The following is a 21,493-nucleotide window of genomic DNA, read 5'->3' as shown; positions in this document are numbered from 1 at the left end:
GCCGGCCAGGCTTAGACACTTTTCTTAAAAAAAAAAAAAAAAAAAGGCAATCCAGAATTAATATGTAATGCATCTGGGGTTCTTTACTGGTCACGGGAAAGTTGGGTGACTGACACCAGAATACCACTAACAGATTGTATTTGATTGGCATATCAAAATGGTTCATTGGCAATTGTGAGAATTGCTCAAACAGTACCACAAAGTATATTAGCAACATCTGGACTATTCGGGTGGTGAGAGATGCCAGGGGTAGTTGGGTTGTTAATTCCTAAATTAAGTGACTTAGCCAGGTGCTTAGTATCCTGAGTACAGAAACAGCTGGAGGCATTTCTGCTCTCTCTCACTCCATTTATAAAATGGGGATTACTGTCTTCTATGTACCTACTTCATAAGAAAGATTAAAATAGGGGTTCTCAGGGGGTGGATCTAAATAATCATCATGACTGTCAGTTTACCAGGGGTAGGCAAACTTTGACTCGAGGGCCACAATGGGTTCTTAAACTGGACCGGAGGGCCAGAACAAAAGCATGGATGGAGTGTTTGTGTGAACTAATATAAATTCAAAGTAAACATCATTACATAAAAGGGTACGGTCTTGCCGAAACCAGTTTGGCTCAGTGGACAGAGCGTCGGCCTGCGGACTGAAAGGTCCCAGGTTTGATTCCAGTCAAGGGCATGTACCTGGGTTGCGGGCATATCCCCAGTAGGAGATGTGCAGGAGGCAGCTGATTGATGTTTCTCTCTCATCGATGTTTCTAACTCTCTATCTCTCTCCCTTCCTCTCTGTAAAAAATCAATAAAATATATTTTTTAAAAAAAAGGGTACGGTCTTTTTTTTCAATAGTTTTATTCATTTCAAACGGGCCGGATCCGGCCCGCGGGCCGTAGTTTGCCCACGGCTGGTTTAGCCAGTGGAGCAAGCATCAGAAGAGCTTTGGTTACTGGCACAGGAACACACAGTCCCCATTCTGTCTGAGTGGCCTCTCTTCCATGCCACCGGGTGCATTTAAGTAGCCACATTAGGGACCATAGAGGCACGAGGTGGATGCTGTTCTCAAGGATCTTCCACTATTTGAGAGGCTAGCTGGGAGAACTGGGTGCGTTATGCACCCAATACAGCTTACCAATTCTGTGAGAAACATTTAAAACTCCTTTTTATTTTTTCCATCTTTATTGATATAATTTACATATAGCATCCTGTAAGTTTGAGTTATACAGTGTGTTGACCTGATACATTTCTGTATTGCAAAATGGTTACTACCATAGGGTTAGCTAACACCTTCATCATGCCATACATAATTACCATTTCCTTTTTGGGTGAGAGCCCCTGGTGAACAGCACTCTGTAAAACGTTTTAAAGGTCTGTGCTGATGCTCCAGTGGGGTGTACTAGGAAATTATTTAAGATGTAAGAAAAAATACTAGTATTCTCCTATGTATTTTTATTTTTAAGGAAGAAATTAGTCCATGTTTATTTAATGGTTGAGAGTAGCACATAAACTAGATAGATAAATACGAGAGCGATAGGTGATAGACCTTCACATTACATACATATGTTTCTTGTTCAGAATGTTTTTGATAACGGCATGTGATCAAGTTTGGAGACACTAATTATATGCAGTTGGATAGATGGCAACTCGTCAGTCATAGTCCAGTTCTGCCTCTGGAAGTCACCCTGGCCTCTTGCCTTACTGAGTATTCCCACATCATATTTCCTAACAATTTTAAAGGGATCACTTCAGATACCTCATCTCAGAGTAACTGCCCTCTCCTGGGATCAACTTTTTTCCAAGTTTTGAGGGGACCTTACTTTACTATTTATCCAAATCATGACTTTCAACAATTACCCAACACACCAGGTGCTCACACTGGACAATTCACAAACCACCCTGCACAGCCTGGCTTCCGGGAATCAGAGAACTCCTAGCCCACAATGCCAGCCAGTAGAAGCTGACCTCGAGACCAAGCCTGTAGCCCTTTCTGACCCTTATCTTTTTCTGCTCACAAGCAGCATCCTACCAAGTGAAGAGTGTTGACCAGAAACCTCCAGAATTCCATGGGAGGTGAGATCCTTTGGATTCAGGTTTAGATTGTACCTTCTCTGAGTCTCCCAACCTCCAGAACTTCCTGATCAAAACCAGGCCCACTGCCTTGGGTGTGGGTGAAATAGCCACCATGGGAATAGAAGAAGACAGCTCTGGTCTTTAAGAGGCTACTGTTCATTGGTGCCAGCAACTGGAAAACAGAATCGCTTTATTCTTAAGCAATATGTGTGGAGCCTTTACTATGTGGCACCTGCTGTGGTAAGCACGAGTAATCCAGTGGAGAACAAAAACAAACACGGAGCTCAGCTTCATGGGACTGATTCTAAAAGGGAAAATATTAAAAAAAAAAAAAAAAAAATCAGGCCCACTGAGGGATATGAGATACAAAATGCTGACCTAGCATTGCCAATCCTATATGCTGACAATGCTGATTCATGGGACAAGGACAGCATCAGAAGCCAAAGCAGGAAATGTAATCTGATGTATATTTCCTCCTCCCTCAGTGGCCAACCTAGGACTATCCTCTAGTGTCCTATACAAATCACCTCTCCCCATCCTAATCAATGGAATGTTCCTACTTCCCATTCAAACCACTGTGCTCTCTTTAGTCCAGCTCATAACCTTGAACCTACTTTTGTCATATAATTTGACATTATGCTCCCTTGTGGCTCCTAATAGTAAAAGTAATGATAATAGAGCTAATACATATGCTTACTAAGTACGAAACATTGGTCTAAGCACTTTATATGTATTAACTTTTTTAATCCTCACAACAACCCTCTGAACTGGTTACAATTATCATCACCATTTTACACATGAGTAAGTAAGATTAAGTAACTTGTCAGAAAAGTCACATAGCTAATAAGTGACAAAAATAAGGAAATGAACTCAAGCAGTCTGGGCCTGAATTTTATGTTCTTAAACTATATGACATCACTTCTCATCCTACATTACTTCTTCTAAACTATTTAGAAGGCAAAATGTTGTTTCTTAACTGTCTCTAGGCAATTTCACTGCCATTCCCTCCATTTGGGGGCATATCTATTATTCTGAAATTTTTTTCTACTATCCCAAATATTTCAAGGTCCTGGTAATTATTCAAATAAATAATCAAAATGCATTGCTTCCAAAATATGAGCTTCCATTACCACACTTTTTACTTAAAAAGCATTTGACAAAATCCAGCATTCACATATGATAAAAACTCTCAGCAAAGTGGGAAAGGGGACATATTTCAACATAATAAAGGCCATATATGACAAACCCATAGCTAACACCATGATCAAAGGGGGAAAATTAATAGTGTTTCCCTTAATATGAGGAACAAGACAGGTATGTCCACTTTCACCATTCTTTTTCCACATAGTACTGGAAGTCTGGCCACAACAATCAGACAAGAAGAAGAAATAAAAGGCATCCAAATTGGAAAGGGGGAAGTAAAACTGTCATTATTTGCAGATGACATGATACTGTACATAGAGAACCCTAAAATTCCACCAAAAAACTACTAGAACAGATAAATGAATTCAGTAAAGTAGCAGAATCCTTTATAATAAAAGCCTAATATGCTAAGTGTCCAGTTGTCTGGTCATCCGTTCAACCAATCAAAGTATAATATGCTAATGATATGCTAAGACCACTCAACCGCTCACTATGATAAGCACTGACCGCCAGGGGACAGACAGTCGACTGGTCGCCCAATCACTATGACGTGCACTGGCCACCAGGGGGCAGATGCTCCAACTGGTAGGTTAGCTTGCTGCTGGGGTCCTGCCGATTGGGGACTGAGTGAGATGGGCCAGACATGCCCTGGAGCCCTCTCATGGTCCCTTCCCAGCTGGCCAACCTCCAGTGTCCCTCCCTGGCCCCAATCGTGCACTGTTGGGTCCCTTGGCCTGGCTTGCACCCTCTTGCAATCGGGGATCCCTCGGGGGATGTCAGAGAGCCAGTTTCAACCTGATCCTGCAGGCCAGGCCAAGGGACCCCACTGGTGCATGAATTCGTGCACCGAGCCTCTAGTACAAAATAAATATCCAGAAATCAGTTGCATTTTTATACATCAATAATGAACTATCAGAAAGGGAAACTAAGAAAGCAATCCCATTTACAGTTGCCACAAAATATAACAATAAAATGCCTAGGTATCAATGTAAGCATGCTAATATATCTCTTGAACCAGTGTGGAGGGGTATTTCTCTCTGGGCTGCCAGCCTCGGCACTTCATCAATGTCTGAGATCCTTACTTTCCTACAGGACAGTGATACTGGGATAATTACCTGGCAACCAGTGGTGAAGGTTAACGTACTTTGAATTTAAATCTCAGGATTGTTTTTCCTGAGGAATTTATTTAACCCCACCCCCCTTAATATTTCAGGGATTATGTTAAGACACAGTAAAGAGAGGGAGAGGGAGATGATTTTTGTGTCTGGTTAAGAGGTCTAGAGTTTCTTTCCTTTTAGATTCCAGATTTCAGCCTTTTATCTCGTCTTCCCATAGGCTTTAAGGTCTATTGATCTCTAATCAAGAGAGCAATGTCGAATGATCTTGTTTATTATAGGTAAATATATTGAAAGAAAAAGGAGACATTATTTCATACTTCTTGCTAATTTTTGAAATAGAAGTCAGTGATTCAAATCATTCCTCACCCACCCTTTCTAAGTTCTAAGACGTTAAAATGAATGTCAATTAAATCTTGGATTAATATTTAAACACTGGCATCTATGTTTTGGATCACAATTATACAAAATAATTATACTTTTAAATATGTTTTTTACAGGCCTTATATGCTTCTGGGTCCTTGGCACAGTGACTTTAGGTACATCTCACAGGACTTAGTGAGAGGTTATGGTAGCGGACCGTTATGGTTGTTACTCGACTGTTGAGCCAAATTGCTTGTCTGTCTCTATCTGTTGCCAAGGCACTGGCCAGAAAAACCACCCCTTACTTTATACACTGGTATCGGCATATGAAATCTCCCCAGTGACCCGTTTGATTATGTGATTTGCAGGTGGGCCATTACCAGCCAGAGTAAACCAGGAGCCATGTGGCTATGATGCAGCTAAATGGTGCAGTATTTGCCTAATGTTTATGTATGAGAAGTGAGAGTGGAAGCCTGTATGAGGGGTAAGGCTCTGTACAAATTTACATCAAAACTATACCTTGTAGCCAAGGAAATTATTTCTCAAACAGTGTCTTTCAAGGGTCAAAGGAAGTGAGACGATTTAAGAATTTGTGAATGATTTATGGCATTAAAAATGCTTTCTAAATGGGCTGTATGTTTTATTACAGGAGAGATGAGGCATTTTCAAAACATAGCAAATAGATAGCAAAATTCACATATAGAATTGGGGTTTCCACCAGGGAGAACAACAGAGATTAATGGCAACATCCGTTATTAATTATTGATCAATTAATGATTTGCCATAATTATGGAAGGACAAAATTACGGAAGAACAGTTTAAATTATATAAAGAGCTGAATTATACAAGTCTTTTTTATGCAAAAACATATCTCTCTTATGCCCTGGCCTGGTGGATGTCCTGCTTTCATGATGAAGAGGAGGTCTGTGTAGCACACCAGAGCCCCAACTTGAGACCCTTCGCGATGCATTTTATGAAATCTTTTAAGTATTCCTTTAGAATTACTGGGTATGCTATGAATTAGTCTTTTTTTACTTTTAATTTCTTTATTGATTAAGGTATTACATATGTGTCCTTATCCCCCCATTCCCCTCCCTCATGCCCTCACCCCCGGTTGTCTGTGTCCATTGATTAGGCTTATATGCATGCATACAAGTCCTTTGGTTAATCTCTCCCCCTTACCCCCACCGTCCCCTACCTTCCCTCTGAGGTTTGACATTCTGATCGATGATTCTCTGACTCTGGATCTGTTTTTGTTCATCAGTTTATATTGTTCATTTTATTCCATAAATGAGTGAGATCATGTGATATTTATCTTTCTCTGACTGGCTTGTTTCACTTAGCATAATGCTCTCCAGCTCCATCCATGCTGTTGCAGATGGCAAGAGTTCCTTCTTTTTTACCGCAGCGTAGTATTCCATTGTGTAGATGTACCACAGTTTTTTAATCCACTGTCTGCTGATGGGCACTTAGGCTATTTCCAAATCTTAGCTATGGTGAATTGTGCTGCTATGATCATAGGGGTGCATATATCCTTTCTGATTGGTGTTTCTAGTTTCTTGGAATATATTCCTAGAAGTGGGATCACTGGGTCAAATGGAAGTTCCATTTTTAGTTTTTTGAGGAAACTCCATACTGTTCTCCACAGAGGCTGCATCAGTCTGCATTCCCACCAGCAGTGCACAAGGGTTCCTTTTTCTCCATATCATCGCCAGCACTTGTCATTTGTTGATTTGTTGAAGATAGCCAGTCTGACAGGTGTGAGATGGTACCTCATTGTCGTTTTGATTTGCATCTCTCAGATGATTAGTGACTTTGAGCATGTTTTCATATATGTCTCTTGGCCTTCCTTCTGTCTTCTTTCGAAAAGTATCTATTTAGGTCCATTGCCCATTTTTTGATTGGGTTGTTTATCTTCCTTTTGTTAAGTTGTATGAGTTCCCTATAAATGTTGGAGATTAAACCCTTGTCGGTGATAACATTGGCAAATATGTTCTCCCATGCAGTGGGCTTTCTTGTTTTGTTGATGGTTTCTTTTGCTGTGCAAAAGCTTTTTATTTTTATGTATTCCCAATTGTTTATTGCCCTAGGAGCAGTATCAGTGAAGAAATTGCTTCGGCATATGTCTGAGATTTTGCTGCCTGTGGATTCCTCTAGTATTTTTATGGTTTCCCATCTTATGTTTAAGTCCTTTATCCATTTTGAGTTTATTTTTGTGTATGGTGTAAATTGGTGTTCTCGTGTCATTTTTTTGCATGTATCTGTCCAATTTTCCCAACACCATTTATTGAAGAGACTGTCTTGACTCCATTGTATGATCATACCACCTTTGTTGAATATTAATTGAGCATAGTGGTTCGGGTCAATTTCTGGGTTCTCTATTCTATTTCATTGATCTATATGCCTGTTCTTCTGCCAGTACCAGGCTATTTTGAGAACAGTGACTTTGTAAAACAGCTTGATATCTAGTAATGAGTTCCCACCTACTTTGTTCTTTCTCAGGATTGCTGCAGCTATTCGGGGTCTTTTTTTATTCCAGATGAATTTTTGGAAAGTTTGTTCTAGGTCTGTGAACTATGCCGTTGGTATTTTAATGGGACATGCATTGAATCTATAGATTGCTTTGGGTAGTATGGACATTTTGATGATATTGATTCTAACAATCCATGAACATGGTATGTTCTTCCAAATGTTTATGTCTTCCTCTATCTCTGTTTTCAGTGTCCTGTAGTTTTCCGCATATAGGTCTTTTACCTCCTTAGTTAAGTTTATTCCTAGGTATCTTAATTTTTTTGGTGCGATGGTAAATGGGATTGCTTTTTTTAGTCTCTCTTTCTGTAAGTTCATTATTGGTATATAGCAATGCCATAGATTTCTTGGCATTAATTTTGTATCCTGCTACATTGCCAAATTCATTTAGTAAGCCTAATCATTTTTGATGGAGTCTTTTTTTTTAATTAAATCTTTATTGTTCAGATTATTACATTTGTTCCTCTTTTTTTCCCCCCATAACTCCCCTTGATGGAGTCTTTAGGGTTTTCTATGTACAGTATCATGTCATCGGCGAATAAGGACAGTTTTACTTCTTCTTTCCCAATTTGGATGCCTTTTATTTCTTCTTCTTGTCTGATTGCAATGGCTAGTACCTCCAGTACTATGTCAAACAGGAGTGGTGAGAGTGGGCATCCCTGCCTTGTTCCTGTTCTTAGGGGAAATGGTTTAGTTTTTGCCCATGTTGGCTATGGGTTTGTCATATATAGCTTTTATTATGTTGAGATATGATCCTTCTTTTCCCACTTTGCTAAGAGTTTTTATCAACAAAGGGTGTTGGATTTTGTCAAATGCTTTTTCTGCGTCAATTGATATCACTATGTGATTTTTATCTCTCAATTTATTTATGTGATGTATCACATATATTGACTTGCAGATATTGTACCATCCTTGCATCCCCGGGATAAATCCTACTTGGTCATGGTGTATGATCTTTCTGATGTACCACTGGATCCTATTTGCTAGAATTTTGTTGAGGATTTTGGCATCTATGTTCATGAGGGATATTGGCCTGTAATTTTCTTTCATTGTTTGTCTTTATCTGGTTTTGGTATTAGGGTGATGCTGGCTTCATAGAATGAGCTTGGAAGTGTTCCTTCCTCTTGAATTTTTTGGAATAGTCTGAGGAGAATAGGTTTTAGTTCTTCCTTGAATGTTTGGTAAAACTCCCCTGTGAAGCCATCTGGCCCCAGGCGTTTGTTTGCTGGTAGCTTTTTGGTGACTGCTTCAATTTCTTCCATAGTTATCAGCCTATTGAGATTTTTAGAATCTTCCTGATTGAGTTTTGGAAGGTTGTATTTTTCTAGAAATATGTCCATTTCCTCCAGGTTGTCTAGTTTGTTAGAATAGAGTTGTTCATAGTATCTTTTAACAATCCTTTGGATTTCTGTGAGGTCTGTTTTTATGTTGCCTCTTTCATTTCTGATTTTGGGGGTGGTTTTTTTTTGTTTGTTTGTTTGGTTTTTTTTGGTCCTCTCTCTTTGCTTCTTGATGAGCCTGGCTAGAGGTTCATCAATCTTGTTTATTCTTTCAAAGAACCAACTCTTGGTTTCCTTGATCTTTTGTTTTGTTTTTTGTTTTTTTTTGGTCTCTATGTTATTCATTTCTGCTCTGATCTTTATATCTCCTTCCTTCTGCTTACTCTGGGCTTTTCTTGCTGCTCTCCTTCTAATTCTTTGAATTGTAGAGTTAGATGATTTACTACCATTTTTTCTTGTTTTTTGAGGTAGGCCTGTATAGCTATAAACTTCCCTCTCAAGACTGCTTTCATTGTGCCCCATAGATTTTGGATTGTTGTGTTTTTATTGTCATTAGTTTCCAGGATGTTTTTAATTTCTTCTTTGATCTCTTTGGTAACCCAATCCTTGTATAATAGCATGCTATTCAGCTTCCAAAAGTTTGAATTTTTTGGATTGTTTTTATTGTAGTTTATTTCTAATATTATGCCATTGTGGTCTGAGAAGATGGTTGATATGATTTCAATCTTTTTGAATTTGGGGAGACTTTGCTTGTGACCCAATATGTGGTCTATTTTTTAATGTGTCATATGAGCACTTGAGTAGAATGTATATTCTGTGGCTTTGGGGTGAAATGGTCTGAAGTTGTTAATTAAGTCCATCTGATCTAGTGAGTCATTTAGGATTGCTGATTCTTTGCTGATCTTTTTGTCTAGAGGATTTATCCAGTGATGTCAGTGGTGTATTAAAGTCCCCTACTATGATTGTATTGTTGTCGATCTCTCCCTTGATATCTTCCAGGAGTTTTTTTTATGTATTTGGGTGCTCCTGCATTGGGTGCATATATGTTTATCAGGGTTATATCCTCTTATTGTATCAATCCCTTTAGTATTATGAAGTGGCCTTCCTTATCTCTTGTTATGGCCTTCACTTTGAGGTCTATTTTGTCAGATATAAGTATTGCTACCCCAACTTTTTTTTCATTTCCATTTGCCTGAAAGATATTTTTCCATCCCTTTACTTTCAGTCTGTGTGAGTCCCTTGTTCTGAGGAGGGTCTCTTGTAGACAGCTTATATATGGGTCATGTTTTTTAAGCTATGGATTAGTCTTAACAGATCTTTCCTATAGTTGGCACAACCTTTTTACTGACCATTATGAATTGGGCTTCCAAATGTTTGATGTGTTGGTGTGTTTAAAATTAAGGGGGTTACAAAGCAAAATGCATAATAAGAATACCAAGATCAAGCCTTAAAGTCACATTGTTGTTTTTTTAAGAGACTGTCTTCTGTAACAACCGAGGGGTTAAATTAAACTTGCCAGATGTTCAATGGCCCTGAAAATAAATTCATAGCACCAAGGTCAACCCAAACCTAGGTAATTAGCTAAATAATCTAGTGGTTAGAAACTGTACAGGCTACAGACAGTTGAATTGTTTCTTTGTCACCTTCACTGTTTATATTCCAGTGTAATTAAAACCCCATTAAAATTGAATTCCTAACATAATCAGCAGCCCATTGGCAGGACTGTGGGGCTGCTTCAACATGTAATTAGTGAGGCTAAGTCAGGTGAGGGTCAGGAATTATCAGTAGATGTGGGTAAGCCCCTGAAAATGAGCTAGCATATGTCACATTTCTCATCTCTTACAACAGGGCTACAGGAAAGGCAAGTGGGGGGCGAGGGATGTTTTAATGGCCTCAGCTGCTATTTGTGTACCCAAATTTATGTTGTAACCTGATGTATATTCATGTCTGCAAATTACACTTGAAAGAAAAATAACAATGTCAACTGCTGCTGACATTAAACAGTGGGAGATTTTGTACAGGATTTCAGACTTTTCTCTGCACTCAGATTTTTCTTTGTAGCATCTATGTACAAGGCATTTCTTTTCATTTATTGTATCTCATGACCCTCCTTGCTTGTGAGAGAAAAAGGAAGTCAATGGGATAGATATTTTTTTGTCCTTTCAAACCAAAAGGCAGGCTTGGATTTTTTTTTTTCTTTCTAGTATTTTCTTTAAATATGTTTTTTAAATGAAACTCTTAGCTGGTGATAGTTTGCTCCTATAAAGCCCACCACCCTTTTCATTCTGTTTCTTCATATTCTGTGGCATCACTTCCAGCTCATAATTATTTGCCTCCCATTTAGCCACAAGGTGTAAATTTGCTAACTGAAAAGGCGTGCTCTAACAGTTCACCTCGACATGCGTCCAAAGGCTGAGCTGGCTGCACTGGATAATTTCCCTGGGGGATTGTTCTGTGTAATGTGGGGCCATTTGTTGAGCTGTCTGATGTGGAAGAAGAGAAAATGAAAGGGCCTGCCAGACAGAAACAGGATCATGCAGTGCCTTTGAGAGCAAAGAGGGAAATCAAAGGGCAATTTCAGGTCCACTCCAGTTCCCCAAGCATGTGCCTGGGAACTAGAGAATCGGGATTTTTTTATGTTAGTGCTTTTAGAAAAGTCACTAAGAGAAAGCCCCAAACCAGGAGGCAATGGCCAATTTAGTAATGTTCATGGGCTGTGCTCAGAAGTTACCACCAAGTCAGAATACTTCTGTAGGTGCCTGGGAGTTACTAATTCTTCAAGGGTCTACAAAAATGTTTGGAACTAGAAAAAATATATATACATTGATATTGACTCTCAACTCCAAAAAAGTATCTACAAGATAATTAAACGTTTAATTGAATGTCTACAAAATGTTCATTATCAACTTAAGTGTTAAATGTAGTCTTCTTAAAAATGACATGGGAAAACAAATTGTGAATTGATCTTTCTTACTTTTCAAGGCTTTGAGCATGCCAATCATAAATTCAAAGAATTGCACGTAGCCAGTAATTTGAAATGCAAAAGTATAAAAATCCCTTTCATTTTTTTTGCACAAAAATGTATATTTTAGATGGAATGTGGGGGCCACTTAATGTTCTTTGTATGGCGTGTGTGGTAGGACTAAAAAAGAGAGCCTAGGGCCGCGGCAGGTTTTAGAACAGCTCTGCACCTGTCTGCTGGCCTCCAGGTGTGTGATTATTCTTGCAGATGCAGATCAGCAAAGACTGGGGTGTGGAGGACCGGCAGGCAAGACAGGGGGAAAGGCTTGAGGTTTTTCTTGCTGTGTGCATTCACAGTTGAGGTGGAGCGACCACAGTAGTGGTCTGAGCATGAAATTGAGGCATGTTGGAAGAACTCCATTGTCACCTTATCTGAGTTGTGTTCTCTCCCAACAAATGCATAGGTCCTCACATTCTACTGTGTTTTAGTCACCTTTCCTCAACCTGACAGATATTTCCACGTTTAGCATGAACAACTTGAAGGAGTGTGGGTAGGAGAGAAGATGGATTATCTGAATTCCATGTGTGATGAGCCTAGTCCAGTGGTCGGCAAGCTCATTAGTCAACAGAGCCAAATATCAACAGTACAACGATTGAAATTTCTTTTGAGAGCCAAATTTTTTAAACTTAAACTATATAGGTAGGTACATTGTTATTAACTTAATTAGGGTACTCCTAAGGCTTAGGAAGAGCCACACTCAAGGGGCCAGAGAGCCGCATGTGGCTCGCGAGCCGCAGTTTGCCGACCACTGGCCTAGTCTAATTCAATGACCTTACTTGTTCAGGCTCTATTTATTCTTGTTGACCACACGCGGGGCAGTGAATGTTGGCTCCCTCCAAGAGACATGGAAAATGACACTTCCTTGTAATCTTATTCCCGGCAGTAACACTTAGGAATAATCCTTGCAGAGTTTTTTTTCTTTACATATACTAAAGTATCATTATTTGTTTTCAAAATGAGATAGACGTAAGTTTTGCTTTTTTTTACTTAATATAGCTTAGATTTTTTTTTCATGTCAGTACATGTATACTCACTCCATTTGTTTTAATGACCACATGGTATTCCAAATTGCGGCTGGGCCCTAATTGATTTAACTGCCTTCTATTGCTGGGCAGTTAGGTTGCCCATTCAACTTTGATCTCAGGAGCATGCACCATATGCCTAAACAAACCATTATATTGGCTAGAAATATACACTCTTTGCCCCTTGTGTTGGCATAATCCTTCCCAAGGAGCAGAATAAAAAACCTCACCAATATTTCCCTATACTGATGGTTGTTACTAAATGTGAAACCTGTATGTATGTGCTTCATCGTTTGTTTATTTGTCTCTGTTTTTGTCTCTTTCTCTTACACAGTCATCTACAGTCAGGGACAAGGATGAACCGACTCTGCCGGTAGGAAGCAGTGGCCCTGTCTGTATGTGCCTGTGGAGGGGGAGGGGGGTATGAACAAGGGGCTCATGTGCTCAACAGATCACCCTCTCCCTTGGAATACTACATGGTTTGATCTGCTGCTGTGTGTGTGTGCTCTGCCTACAATTAGTGTCAACCGAATTCTGACATTCATTGACACGTTATCTCTGGGGCTGTTTCAGAAAGTCTCAGTTCTCTCTTTCATTTGGCATGAACTTTTATAGGAGCTGAAAGAGTGAGATTGTCCCACATTACATTCCAAGGGATGTTGAGCTGATATTCGGGGACATTGTGGGGAGGCATCTAATGCTTGATGTCTGTTTTCTTTATGTATCTGCATGCACATAATTTTTGGCTGGAAATTTCTTTGGGTTCCATAAAAAGAAAAACTGCATGAGATCTACATATCCGGTATGTGCATAATGCCCAAAAGAATGCTTTCAGTTCTCTTATAGCTATAATCCTTTGCTAATGAAGATCTTCGCAGCAGAGTTCTGCCAGTTTCTCAGAATAAGAACCATAGTCATAGTGGTCATGACCGATTATTAACAACAAGCACATGTTTCAGTTCCTGTCCAATTAACACATCACATCTTATGTGTGAAGCATGACAAGGAAATGACCTTTAGAGTTTTTGTCTTCAGCCATTAAACAGTGATTACATTTCAAGTCTATTCAAATCTCTTCACCTTGCCTCTAAAATATTTTGAACCTTAACCATTTAAATCAAATAACACAATGCATTAAAAAATGTTACAAATTTTTAAGGCAGAAGGGCATAGGAATGAAGATTCATACGGCCCCATTCTTCCTCCTCTAGTGCTCAAAGCCAAGATTTATGACACTCACTGAGAGCCCATAGGATATGCCAGATCCATTGGGCTAGCGGTGGGACCCAGACTCTTCCCTTGAGGAGCCCATGATCTGGCTCATCACTGAGACACCAGTAATCCCCTCTGATTCTTCTCCAAACCCTGTATTTTTGGGAACATAATTTCTAGTAGAATATCAGTTAAAATAAAATCAGACTAAGAAATTCAGACGTTTCTGAATTTCAGTGGTTGAACTTCATACTGACATTTTACCCATACTTCAAGCTTACTATAGGTTTAATGTTTGTCTCCAAACATACAGATTATGATTGTTAATAAGTATTCTTCAGAGTAAGGCTCCATGGGCAATAGTTCAGAAACTGTCCACGTTTACCAAGTTAACCTGATTTTTTTAAGCTTAGTGGTCTAATGTGTATCTTAAAACTCAAAAGGTGCTTTAGTCTGGGGTGTAGCACTTTCCAAAATATTTGACCGTGGAGTCTCTTATGGGACTTTTCTTGGGACGCACCCGGAGTTCAAAGGAACATTTTGGAAAACCCTGCATTGTAGAGGATTGGAAGGCAGTGGGAAACCGTAATTTATTTTAACCAGACCCCAGAAAAATCTCATGTCAAGAATTTGGATCAAAAGTTCAATAAGAAATTCATTTCCGCACATTGTGCTGCCCTCTCTTAAATCTGTCTATGAAGCTTGGTCTCTGGAGCGTCGTCCCTTGTGTTAACCAACACAAAATCAATCCAAAAAGGAGAGCACAGTTCCTAATCAGGATAAAAGTTGGTTTCAATCCACTGTTTGGATATTTTATTTTAGATTGTTTGTTTTTGAAGATTTTAACAAAGAGCTTGTTGGTAATCTCACCTCTAGAGGTTCATTGTTCCTCTCTTAACATGCCAGTTTCATTTATTTGCCCAAAGGTTCACTCTAGCAGGAGTTTATACAAAAGAAATCCTCCCTTTGAAGTTAGGAAGTTTCTCTGTAGATTTATAGTAAGTGGTTCTCTCTCTTTAAATCTCACTTAACACAGACCATAGGGCTTCATGGACTAGAGCTGTGCTCCAGGGCAGAGAAGAGGAACCCTGGGAGATGTGGGAGATGTCCTTTTGGGGAAAAGGGGGAAATATTAACACCTCTATCATTTATTTTCTATATTATTCTTCATAATATCCACTTTTTCAAGTGTTTTATAATATATATACTCATTTTTTAGTATAGGTATGGATATAGATAGATACAGATACAGATGGATACATATACATACACATACATACTCAAACATTTTACTGATAGGGTGCACAATCCAAACATTGTAGAGACCACCCACTGGTTCAGGTAACAAATTCTGAGAGAAGCAAACTTGAGATTCATTCCTCTACCCTCCGTTTCTTGTCTGTGTGAATTGGACGCCTCATTTCACTTCTCTATGACAGTTTCCTCATCTGTCTAAAGGAAATAATAACCCGACTGGTGTGGCTCAGTGGTTGAACGTCAACCTATGAACCAGGAGGTCACCATTCGATTCCTGGTCAAGACACTTGCCTGGCTTGCAGGCTCGATCTCCAGTAGGGGGCGTGCAGAAAGCAGCTGATCAATGATTCTCTTTCATCATTGATCTCTCTCTCTCTCTCTCTCTCTCTCTCTCTCTCTCTCTCTCTCTCTTGCTCGTGCGCTCTGAAATCAATTAAAAAATATTTTAAAGGGAATAAAAACAGTGCCTAGTTCATTTAGTTCATTTTGTGAATGAAGCATATAGCACATTGACTAGCATTTACTAAGCTCTAAAAATGGTAGCAAATAAATTTATTTAATAGGAAAGGCTGTGAGAAAGCCATTCCTTTGGGGGATTTGAAATGTACCTTGGGAATCTTTGGTCAACAGTGTGTGATCATGTGAACAGAAACAAGTGACCACCAGACAAGGGGAGGATCTTACCTGTAATGCACTTGCCTTTGGTTTCTGAGAACTAACAGCATCTTTGTCTGGTTTCTCTGTTCAGGCCAAGCCACGTCTCCAGCGAGGTGGAAGCTCTGCCTCCCTCCACAACAGCCTCATGAGGAATAGCATCTTCCAGCTCATGATACACACCCTCGACCCACTCGCTGAAGGTAAACACCAGGCTTTAGTTTGGAAGCTTGTTTGGGGGGAAAGAGGATGTACTTCTCTTCAAAAAACATGTTGACGCTTCCGTCACACAAGCCTGCCAATGTCCTCATGCTTAGCATCTTCCAGAGGAAGCCCTGTTCCTCTGGTGTGCTTTATCTGCAACAGCTCCGTTCATAATCGGAGATGTGTGTACCAGGAGTAGAATTGGACATCCATGTGCCTTTTGATTCTGTCTTTTGATTCCTCCAGCATAAATACACTTTGTTATGAGACAGAGAAGACAAAGAGGTTTTTCTCCCTTCCTGCTAGAGTGACAGTTCCCTTTCTCATCCTTCCTAAGTTCCATAATGAAGTTGTATGCTAAGATAAATTGTGCAGCTTTTAAAAAGAAGAGAAGAGAACTCGTAACTTAGGAGGGCCAAGAGTAGTTTGGGGAAACCGTGTTCACTGCTGCACATCGATATTGTACTGGTTCCTTGGCAAGTGGAGGGTGGGGGTCCTCTCTAAAGTGCTTAGGATTAGTCACTGGAGCCCCAAAAGGCCTGATTCACCTCATCAGGAAATCATATGAACCATCCCAGAGACTCCAGGATTGAGTTCTTTCAGTTTTGCTCATTCACAATGAAGGCAGATGCATCAAGTTTCTTAAATTGCATAACTATCCTAAAAAATTAATTTTTCAGGTAGGTGGATATCTGATGTGTCAAATAAATATCAGAGTTAGGCCACTAGTGAGGGGTCACATATAACCAAGTCTGTTCTCTCTTTGCCCATGGACCTTATAATTGGGCCTGATACTACACAGGGACTACTAACCTGGGGAAACGGTCTCTGCCACTGAATAAACGTGGGATGAGATTGTCAGATAATGTCACACAAGTCAGAGCTCAGACCCAATATGAAGCTTTGCTCAGTAATATCCAGGGTACAGGCAATCGGAGATTCAGATGAAGTAAAGAAAACTCTGGGATGTCAGGAGCGGCTCCCCAGGTCCTAGCTCCCCTCACTGCCACACACCACTCCCCCAGAATTATAGGGGAGGATCAAGGGGCCACCACTCCCTGTGGAGTTTTTCAATGATGAAAAATTTCCCATTTTGTACCCCAGAGAGTTGTAGAGCTGACGTGATGTTCTCCAAGGAGCCCTGCTTCAGAGACCCTGAGTTCTAGATACTAGCCAGACACCTCCTAAATATTACTACTCTATTTACCCTGAGGCCCACGTGACAAGGAAGTTAGACCCGGTCACTATCCCTCTTCTCCTTCTTCCGGGCACACCCCAGAGAAGGGAGTGAAGGGATCACAGGTCAACGTCCTCCCAGCCACTAAGCCCTTGTGTGGCTTTGGGCAGGTTAGAGTCCTACTAGCATGTACTTGGTTTCTTCATCTGTAGTAATAGTCAGTGACCTCTGTTCAGCACTTCATAGTTGACAAAGCATTTTCACTCCTACATTATGCTTTATAGTAACAGTTCATAGCTAACATTATTACACTAATTTTATAAAATATCATACCATTAAAACATCTCAAATTTATCTACTGTTCTCTCTGCCAGCACTTTATTCCAAGCCATCTCCATTGCTTTCCTGAATTCTTACAGTAGCTTCCTAGCTGGTCTTCCTCTTTCTCCATTGCCTCCTTCTTTGTATATTTTCCACATGGCGGCCCAAGTAATCTTAAAAAGGGTTCCATCCTGGTCAAGGGCACAAACCTCAGTTGCAGGCCTGGTCGTGGCATGGAGTGCGGTAGGCAACCAATTGATATGTCTTTCTCTCTCTGTCTCTCCCTCTCCCTTCCACTCTCTCTGAAAAAATCAATGGGAAAATATCCTCGGATGAGGATTAACAACAACAACAACAAAGAAGTGAATGCAATTATGTCAATCCTACTTATAACCTGTAGTGGCTTCCCATGGCTCTTAGGAAAATTGTGACATACTTAACCATGGTCCACATGATCTGCCTCTTTCTCCAAACTCAATTTGACTCACCTGGCTTTAGCCACAGAGACTTTTCTGTCCGGAAACAGGTACTTCTTTCCAACCACAGGGCCTTTGCACCCAGAATGCTTTTCTTCCCCCGACTTCCTCTGTTTTCCTGCTTTACCCCTGCCCATCCTACAGCACTCTGCCTAAATGACACTTCCTGACCACCTAGTATAAATGGACCCAGTCCTCATCTCTCCATCTACCCTTTAATTTCTCTTTATTGCTCACACTATGATTGTGTGATTATTGGTTTACTGCCTGTCACCCCCAGGATACAGTAAGTTTCTCAAGAGCAGAAACTCTATTCTATTCACTACTTGTCTCCAAGATTTAGCAGAGCGCCTGGCATAGAATAGCTGCTGAGGCTCAGAAGGATTAAGCAACTTGGAAAATTCATGCTTTTAACCTCTAGTCACACAATTTCAAAGCCCTCTAAACCCCCACAGGTTTAAGATTGTATCTTGGTTATTTTGAGCCACTATCTTCTTCACCCATCTTTGTAGAGGGCCACATGAGAAAAGTAAAGAACTATTTTATCTGCTTCAACTCCCTTATGAGCAGGCAACTGAGTATATTTATTTTTGCCAAGCCAGTATTATATAGTAATTAAGAGGACAGACTCCAGAGCTAGAGTCTCTGGGTCCAGATCCCACCTCTGCATTTACTAGCTGTGTGACCTTGAACAAGTTACTTAACTCCTCTCTACTTCAGTTCCCTCATCTGTATAATCAGTATAATAGAGTCATGTCTAATTACAAGATTATTATAAGTATTAAATGAGTGAATATACATAAAGCATTGAACACAGTGCCTAGCAGGACATAAGTACCACACACAGGTTTAGAATTGTTCTGTTTCATTATTTTGAAAAGTAATACAGCATATGATTTTTTTTAAAATTCAAAATATTCAAAAGGCTGTGGTAAAAAAAAAAAAATAATAAGTCTTTCTCATCCATTAACCTCCCAGTTTTCTTCAGCCCTTCAATTCTCCCCAGAAGAAACCACAGCTACCAATTTCTTGGAATTCCTTCCAGAGATGTCCTATGCATCTGTGTGTGTGTGTGTACGCACGCCCTTGCCCACAGGTCTCAACAATCTAAATTTCTCTTTTGTTGTTGTTGTTGTTTGGGGTCGTTCAGTTTCTGGTAGAGCCTTTTTTTGTTTTGTTTTCTGAGGGAGGTTGTTTTGTTCCAGTGAGAAAGGAGAGAGTAAATTCGGGTTGTCTCGGAGCTGGGCCATCAGTGATTTCTGAAACACCTGGCCGTTGTGGGGTGCGCTGCAGTTAAATTTTGCTCCTGCTGTATCCATATGTGCCTTTGGATGCAGGCATCCACTTTCAAGGTGAAATCACTCCCTGAAGGACGTGGAGTGCTCCGATGGTGCGAATCCGAGAGGATGCTGAGCGCCATAATCAGTTCTGGACTTGAGTGATTAGAAAATATGGAAAGCACTTCAGTGCTTTAAAATTGCTCCACAGCACGCAGCCAAGGAAACAGATTGCTCTGGTATTTATCCCCCAAGTTCACAATCAGTTTCCGTTTCAAGAACCGCCAAAAAATTAACCCACAGCTCTCAGAAATCGCCACCTCTCTTTTAGTTTGCATCTGATCATTTGAATTCACATGTCCTTGTGCCAAACTGTCACTCCTTTAACAATGTAGAGGCTGCTGGTTGCATCACCACGTTGACGGCATAAGCACTGCAGCGCTCCCCTGTGGCGTAAGGGACCATTCACTGGTGTTCTTGGCGTCCACCCAGCTGAGTAGTGCGTTGGCACCCTGGGGCGTACGGTCACTGTTCTTCAGAGGGAAGTTTCCAACTTCATTTGAAAACATCGTCTAGGACAAATGGGCTAGAGCGGGGGTGAGGAACATCTGGCCCGAGAGCTGTATAAGGCCCAAGAAGTCATTTGGTCTGGCCCTGCCAACACAACCGCAGGCAGGACTCGAAATTCAATAAATCTAGGAGCTTTTTTCATAGCAACAAATTTATATTAAGTGAATTATATTAAGCAAATGATGTTATAAATATTCAAATGGCCCTTGGCAGAAAAAAGGTTCCCTACCCCTGGACTAGAGAAAGACACTTCCCTTGGTATCATCTGTGCCCCTCAGGGGGTTTTGTCTTCTCACCCCCAGTGTTGAGCCCTTGCCAAAAGTTTTCATTGGTGGTTGGTTTGGCCTCTCAGCCTGAGGCACAAGACCTAGCAGTGTTTGTGTTTTTGTTCGCTATTGATATGTAACAAAGCACCCAACACTTGGTGGCTTAAAACTACCACTATACTGTTCATTGCTCATGATTTCATGGGTCAGAAATTTGCTCAGAGATCAGTGGGGTGATTCTTCTGCTCCATGTGGTATCAACCAAGGTCCTTTGGTGTGATTCAGCTAGTAGATGAGCAGGTTCGAAGGTCCCAAAGGGCTTCACTGATGTGTCTGGCACCTTCATAGGCACAGCTAGAAGGCGGGGCTCAGCTGCACCCTTCTGACTCTCCAGGTTGTCTCGGGTCTTTCCACATGGTTGGACTTCTGACATGGCAGCTAAGTGTTCCAAGAGCAAACCCTCCAATCTCACGGGGAGCTGCAAGGCTTACAATGACCTAGCCTGGGAAGTCCCAGAATGGCTCTTCAATGCATTCTTCAGTCATGAAGGCCAGCCCAGACTGAAGGAGAGGAGACTCCACCTCTCCATGGAATACCATAGAATTTGAAAGCATCTTTACTATAACCTAGTCTGTCTCAGGGACACACACTGCTGGTTGTCTCATCTGCTCACTATTCATTGGTGTGCTCTGGGCAGACCACATTGTGTGGGAGGGACAAAGCCACGGTCACCCTGCCTCGGGTGAAGGTTTAGTCTAAGCAAGGCTGAGCAATGGCTTTCCAGGGCTACATGATTCTGAACAGGACATTGTTCGTTAAAAGAGGAATCTGCTAAAGATTCATGTAAATTGTTGGAATAAAGATTTTGTTCTTTTTCTAAGAAAGCCCTGGAGAACTAGAATCATCAGTCTTTGAGATCACAGCATGACTATCTGAACTAATCTTTCTAATAAATTTACTGCCCCATATTGATTTTAACATATTCTCTAAACAAGCCATTATATGTACCCAGGTGTACATCTTTATTAACCTAAAACAAGGACACTGGATGTAGCACTTTGGGCATGAGAAGTAGCTTCTACTATCAATTTGTCTCATAGCAGTAGCACCAACTGACATTTGCAGAAGCTTATAGCCCAGGCACTATGCTGAGTGCTCTGTGTAAACCTTCTCATTTAATCCTTACACTAGCCCTACCTGCTCCATTTTTCAGAGAAGGACATTGATGTATAAAGAGGCTGTGTCTTGCCTCACTAAGTGACAGAAGAAGTAAATGGCAGAGCCAAGAATGTGAACCTGTATCTTTCTGACTCAAGGTCTGTGTTTATAGTTCTCATGCTACTCTGGTGCCTTGTGTGTCCTCATGTCCAACTCAGTGTTCCCTGTTCTCCTGGTGTAGACACTGGCATAAATACCAGGATCCTGGACCGGTTATTCATTCAGTCTGTAACATGTGAATTTTCCGTACATAAGCCTTTGCAGCAAAACCTGTGGTAGCATTAGCTCTCCCCTCACTTCCTCAGCACCCAGAACTGCAGCCCCG

At 40.7% G+C, this 21,493-nt stretch overlaps 1 protein-coding gene across 7 annotated transcripts in view; it reads left to right on the top strand.

Moving 5' to 3' along the window:
• SLC24A2 (solute carrier family 24 member 2) overlaps positions 1-21,493 on the top strand; it is a 229,181-nt gene that overhangs the window by 124,634 nt on the left and 83,054 nt on the right. For 5 of the 7 annotated variants that reach the window (XM_036331260.1, XM_036331262.1, XM_036331257.1 and 2 more), the window contains one exon: positions 15,754-15,862. In XM_036331260.1, coding sequence (XP_036187153.1) covers positions 15,754-15,862 — 109 coding nt within the window. Of the gene's footprint in view, positions 1-12,870; positions 12,910-15,753; positions 15,863-21,493 lie in introns of all 7 variants that reach the window. The other 2 variants (XM_036331261.1, XM_036331258.1) reach the window with 1 other exon arrangement.

This window comes from Myotis myotis, unplaced genomic scaffold, assembly GCF_014108235.1.
Source record: "Myotis myotis isolate mMyoMyo1 unplaced genomic scaffold, mMyoMyo1.p scaffold_m19_p_12, whole genome shotgun sequence".
Classification (NCBI taxonomy): domain Eukaryota; kingdom Metazoa; phylum Chordata; class Mammalia; order Chiroptera; family Vespertilionidae; genus Myotis; species Myotis myotis.
The sequence above is the reverse complement of the archived record's forward strand: the minus strand, read 5'-3'. Positions and strand labels throughout refer to the sequence as shown.